This window comes from Acanthisitta chloris, unplaced genomic scaffold, assembly GCF_000695815.1.
Source record: "Acanthisitta chloris isolate BGI_N310 unplaced genomic scaffold, ASM69581v1 scaffold32287, whole genome shotgun sequence".
NCBI classification, from domain to species: Eukaryota; Metazoa; Chordata; class Aves; order Passeriformes; family Acanthisittidae; genus Acanthisitta; species Acanthisitta chloris.
Genome location: NW_008682671.1, coordinates 1 through 6,264, shown reverse-complemented (window position 1 = coordinate 6,264; position 6,264 = coordinate 1). Strand labels below are relative to the sequence as shown.

Sequence of the window (6,264 nt, the reverse complement as noted above, 5' to 3'; positions counted from 1 at the left end):
GGAAAGGGATCAGATACGGTGTCAGGTGAGAGCCTGTAATACAAATCCACAACTTTCTTCAGCCCATCGTGGTAAATTAGCCCATTCTGGAGTCCAGACCCTGATTGTAACAGGCTGCCAGTCCCCTGGAATGTGTAACAGAAGTCACTCAAACTCCATTGTGCAGGTTGTAAGCAATATGTTCGACTGCAATGGGCTAGCACATTAAGACAGATTCTTTTCACAGCTGTTTTTTGATACCCCAAGTGTTTGTTACACTACTCTCCATTTACTGTTTACTTTCTTTCCCTGGTAGAAATGGGGATTCCTCAGCCCAGCTGCCCCAGTTTCTCAGGCTGTTTGCTTTGACAGAAGTAATCAAGAGAGTACCCTAAGGGTATCGTTTCCAGTCTAAACTCACACTAGAACTGCTCTCTCCTGCAAGAATTAACAGCACAAGGACAGGGATGGATTCCCAGGCCCTGGGCTGACAGCAGCTAGGAACAGGCAGGATCCTCACCCACCACATCTGCAGGTGCTCTGATGCAGCAGCACTGGGCAGCACCTCTCATGCTCTTACAGCCACCAACCCATTCTCTCTTGGGCTATAAACAGGACTTGGCAAGGTACTAAACTTGCTTTAAGCAGAGCATTGACTCCAGCAAGCAAAAGTTACAGGGTCACCTCACTGATGAAGACAATGTTGATATTACATTATTGTATCACTCTAAGCACACACTCCATTAGAAGTGTGGTCCAGAAGTGTTGAACATAACCTCTGCTGACTTTACCTCACAAGCTACACTAGAAAAGCATCTTTATCCCTAACAACCCGTGCTGTGATGCACTTCATGATTTAACCTTAACATAGTTATGCCTCAGAGCTGCTAATGATAAACAAAGCCTTAATTCCTGCAACTGTTTCTGGATACCAGAAATGTTCCCAGTGCTAAATTTCATCACAACAAAATTAAACCTTATTCTTTCATGCATAAAAAGAAGCAAATAAAAACCTTGGTTGCTTTTTAGGTTACTTTTTTTTCTAAAGGTATAGCAAACAGTAGTGTTCAAAGTCTGAATAGTATATACTGTGGTGTCTACCCGCAAAATCAGCCCCATGGATGGCACATTACAACACACACAGGTACAGATCAGCTCCTGTGAGCTGTAAAACAGAGGATTCTCAGAAAATCAGACTATGCTTCAGTATTTTATTACTTAACAATTAGCTCATCTATACTCAAATTTTCAATTTTCTTTACTACAAGAAATTTCCAGCAGTCTTAATTCAAGTTTCTCAGGCACCCACACTAAGGTACCAAAGGAAATTTTACAATCAAGGCAGGAAGGAATCAAAAAATCAACAGCACACTCTGGTGGCCTTTGCATTTCAAGCTGCCAATAGAGGCTCAGTGGCACAAAGCATTTCAAATCCTACACAAAAATCTCTGGAGCTTTCCAAAACTGATAAAAATTACTTCCCATCAAATGACCTACAACAGATAATGGATAATTCCAAACGTGCAGAAACCTCCCGTACTTAGCTGAGTTACCTACAGAGGGATAGTACCATAAAAGAACAGAAAACCACATTGAAAGGGAGAACTTCTTTTTTGCAAGAAGGAGATTTTGTACTGAGAACAGAAAAAAAGGTCAGACCTCAATTCTTTCCTGCATTTGCTTCAAACACAACTTCAAGGTGTGCTCCTCTACCTTAGTATTGACAAAAACTGTTCTGTCACAGTGGTATGGGAAATGCATCTCACATTCAGCTCTGCTGCCTCACATTTCTTCTTCTGCTGCTTTTGCTTTAACAAACATTTACGTAAAAGCAATAAGATTCAAACAGCAAGAAAAGCAGAAAAAGCCTAGCAGAAAACTGCAGGAACAGCTGCATTTTTCTTTATCAGCTTCTTATGTGATACTTCTGCTAAGAAAAGTGATGACACAAAACAAAACCAAAACCAACACCGCCCAAAATGTAAATCTACCTTGGTAACACACATGATTTTACTTCTTAATCCTGTGCAGTATTTATGATTCATTTTTTGTTACAATTCAGAGCAATCATCAGCTCCTACTTTCTCCATGCTACTTTTTTTAAGGTGTAAAAAACACACACGTTAATACTAAAACCTTTCATTTGTTACAACAGAACAATGAATGGCAAGTTGCACAGAGTTTACAAACTGATGTCACAAAATTCCCATGGTCCTAGTTTCAAGTTCTTCCATCATGGCACAATCTGCTCTAAACTGGGATGTAACACAGATTTCGATCTGCTGTACAACTGCTGTCACACATGGATAGTTTACAGGCAGCACCTGTAAAATACTTGTTTCAAATTGCTCTTGAATTACCACTCTTGATGCAAATGACATTACTGCATGACTTACTGCCTGAGGAGAAAAAGCAGTGGGGTTTGCACTTTTTTCAGAGTGAACAGTCAGCTCTCCATTCTTCCTCTGATGATAAACTTCCAGAGCATCCACAAACTGCACTCCTTTGGCAGCACAGTGGCGTTTCCTCACCTGCTGGGGAAAAGAGTTCTGTGTACAAATGCACCGTAAAAAGGAACTTGTGAAAAGCTATAAAGTTTTAATTATAAAATTGAGTCACAACAACAACAAAAAAATCTGTAATTATTGCTGAGCTTTTCTGCTCTGCTTCTCCAGTGTTACAAAACTGATAGACATTATAATACTGTAGAGATAGAAGCAGAAAACTTGTAGAACTAAATCAGGAAATAAATTCAAGCCATATTGATGCAAAAATTTAAGCAAAAGTAATGAGCTGAGCCATGCTCTGCAGCAATGGAAAAGCTATTTGAGTGCACAGCTGAACACAAAGAACTCAGCCATGTGATGCCAACCTGACACAGAAGAAAACACACCTGAAACATTGCACCCCACAAATCAGGCCACAGATACCTGACAGCATGTAAACCAGGACTCTACACATTTGAATTTCTAATACACATTTGCACTTTCAAATCTAGAATCTCTTATTTTGGCTCAGTATTACAGATGAACTGGGGATAAATATATTTGGGGGAATACTACTTGTTTAAATGTGCAAGACACAGTTTAGGGCAGGGTGTGATGAGCAATTCAGTGCAACAGCGGACTCCTTTGTCACACAGGACAATAAAATGGACAAAAACCTGTCTGTGACTGTGACATGACTCCATTGTTCTCTACACCCTGACATTGACTGGTGTTTGACAGCTTGGCTGAGCTATGCCTGGACTGTTTTACTGCCAATAAACTGTGCTCACCTGCTGCTCTGTTTCCAAGGGACGAATCCTTTTCCTGTCTACTTGGAAATCATCATTGTCTCTGTCAAGTTGAAATAACTTCTTTTTGGCACACAATTTTGAAGCTAAGGTTTCATTTTCCTTACTCCCTGTAATCAAGAAAACGAAATGAATCTTCACTACTAGGAATAACCAAGGGCATTTAAATAAGCACATTAAATAAGGGAAACATTTTAAACCAGAATTGACTGTGAACACACAAGATGTAACCACCATCTCCACCCAGACTTCATGCAGGGCAGAATCATGTAGTAATCTGCTATTCTGATGGAAAAAACCATCCCTGATTGAAAGCAACAAAACTGACATCACTGACAATGTATTTGACATCCAGAACAGATCTCCAGCTGTGTCTGAAGTTACCTGTTTTTGGCAGTGAGCTTCCTGTTTCACAGCTATGAGAAGCAGCAGCACCATGATTCATGCTTGTTGCAGCCTCATTGCTCTTGGACTGGGAATGACATGTGCAGTGACATGGTGGGGAGGTCTCTGCCTTGCTGTCCTCCTTCTCACAGGATGAGGTAAGCAGGAATTTCTCTGAGGGACACAGACATTTGTCTTCAATTAAAAACTGCTCAAGATTCTACATGAGAATTAGACTTTCAGAACAGCAAAGATGAAGTCTCAGGTACCAGTTCAAGAAATGAAACACCTCTCTCTCCTTCAATGCAATCCACATAACTGCAGCTCACAGCATTTTCTTCCAAAGTTCCAACAGCCATGGAATTAATTCCCTCATGATATCTAAATCCACCTTTGTATCGCTGCCCATTACTGCCTTGTGTTGCCAATAAGGCAATAGGGATAATGGTGGACAAAGACCTGAAACCAACTGTTTAAAAGCTTATAAACAACATTTCAATATATTTTATTCTATTATGGATTTTGGTAATAAAAATTGTGCTAATAGGCACCAAGACAACTTACCATGCAGAGCTTGCTGCCAAGACAATGCAGAACAAAGCAATGCCAAGCTCTTGCCACTTCCTGTAGGGCTCTCCAGCAAGCAGTGCTGCCTGGTGTTTAAGCCCTTAACAATCTTTAAGAAGAACAAAACCAGAATTACCAGAAAACAATGCAGATGTCTACAGCCAAGCTTAGAAATAACATTAAAAAATGGGTCACTTGTCCCACAAAGTGTTTCAGAGTGGTTAACTCTAAAAATGTTTAAGTGTAATTGCAATGGTTAATTTTAAAAACTCTCCAAGAAGTCAGAACTTACTGAAATATTAGTACATATTATTATTCTGTTTAAAAGACAAACGTTTTACTGACTCATTCCTCCTTTAAATACTTGAAAGGTTATGCACAGCTTTTATTACAGTATGTCTAGACTTATAATCATATAAATTACACAACACATAACTTGTTTCTTAGCATAAACATTCACAAATCCAAAATGTATTTCACCATTCCCTACTCAAGGTCCAGATATTGTACAGCACAGAGAAAATAAGTTGTGACAACTAAAGCTCTCAAGCCAGTTGGAGGCTCTGAATTTGATAGATCAGTTTTCTGGATGCTGATAGATACTGGAACTCCAAACACTGTGAAACAGAAGCTGTTAGTGCAGCAAGTGTCAACATAAACCTACTCACAGCATTCATCATAGCCAGCTGGGAGGGGTAAGCCTTGCAGGGGAAGATGATTTTCACCCCCCCAATGGTATACTCTGCCCCCTCAGAAGACATTGCCTCTTCTTCCTCCTCTTACTGCAGGTTTAGAACTGCGATAAAAAATAGCATTAGCAAGTCAATGCTCCAACTAGACACAACCTGGAACAACATATAGCACAAAGAGAACCAAGGAGAAGCTCTTAACCTGGTAACAGGTCAGGATATTAACTGGAATCTAGGAATTCACATCACCTGTTCAGACTTGGTCCTGGTTGCAAATGAGAGTGAATTGTCACCAGCTAAGGAGCAACATCAGCAATTGAAATAAAACCATGATAAACTGCACACTCCATTTCAGATTCCACTAGTCAGACTAGAGATTGTTGGGATAAGAACTCAAATCCATGGGGGAAAAGTATTTTAGGATTCAATTCTGCAGGTCCAACAGCTTGAGCTCCAATACATTGTAAACTACAAGGGCAGAGCTGACAACAGCAACTTGCACCATTCATTTTATAACAATGAGAAATAAAACTGGACATTGACTTTAAAAATCAGATGTCTGAAAATACTTTTCTTGCACAAATAACACAGTAATTGCTCAGGGACAAATGAGGTTCATCTGCTTTACTGTTCTGTGATTATCACCTTGAATATTTTTCCCTCTGGAGAACAGATAATAGACAGAATAAAAAGTTCAAATTATTGAACTAAAAAGACAAGAGGCAGAGATGCCTTTAAGAGACATTTTTAAACAACATAGGGGTTTTTCTTTAAACAAGTTTTCAGCACTGACAAAGTAAAAGAGCAACTTAAAACCGACAAATTCCCTGTGAGAAATTAACTCACTAACCTGTGGCCTCAATCTGATTTCTAATGAGTGAACATACACACCCAAAATCACCCACACATGGCATGATTCAGCTCCATCACTGTTTCCAAACAGGACACAGCAATCCTAGCAAAAAGAGATTGCTGACGTGAGTTTCCACCCTACTCCTCCTTCCCAAAGGAAGGACCATCCCAGCAAAAGGCTTTTCCCAACACATCCCAAGGATGCATGCTTCAAGGATGCTCTGGGACACGAGAGGGACCCTTCAGGGTGTGGCTTGCTCTGCTGGGAGCACCTCTGGGCGCACTGGGGAGAACCACCAAGTTCTCCCCCAGTGACCATTAACCTGACACTGCTGGAACCCCCAAACCCTAAACCATATCCTGTTGGGCCAAGCCCAGAAGCTTCTTAAACACCTCCAGGGATGGAGACTCCACCACCTCCCTGGGCAGTGCTCCAGAGAGAGCAGCCCCACCGGCCACCTCAGCGCTGCTGTGGCTCCAGCCGCGGGCACGGCCAGG

At 40.9% G+C, this 6,264-nt stretch overlaps 1 protein-coding gene across 1 annotated transcript in view; it reads right to left on the bottom strand.

Annotated features, from left to right (window-relative positions):
* Window positions 1-4,986, bottom strand: part of BRIP1 (BRCA1 interacting protein C-terminal helicase 1) — a 48,978-nt gene extending 43,992 nt beyond the window's left edge. Inside the window, exons 1-5 of the mRNA XM_009078614.1 lie at window positions 4,894-4,986; window positions 4,223-4,334; window positions 3,659-3,832; window positions 3,257-3,384; window positions 2,376-2,510 (exon numbers count right to left, since the gene is read on the bottom strand). Coding sequence (XP_009076862.1) covers window positions 2,376-2,510; window positions 3,257-3,384; window positions 3,659-3,832; window positions 4,223-4,334; window positions 4,894-4,986 — 642 coding nt within the window. The remainder of the gene's footprint in view (window positions 1-2,375; window positions 2,511-3,256; window positions 3,385-3,658; window positions 3,833-4,222; window positions 4,335-4,893) is intronic.
* Window positions 4,987-6,264: the final 1,278 nt, after the last annotated feature.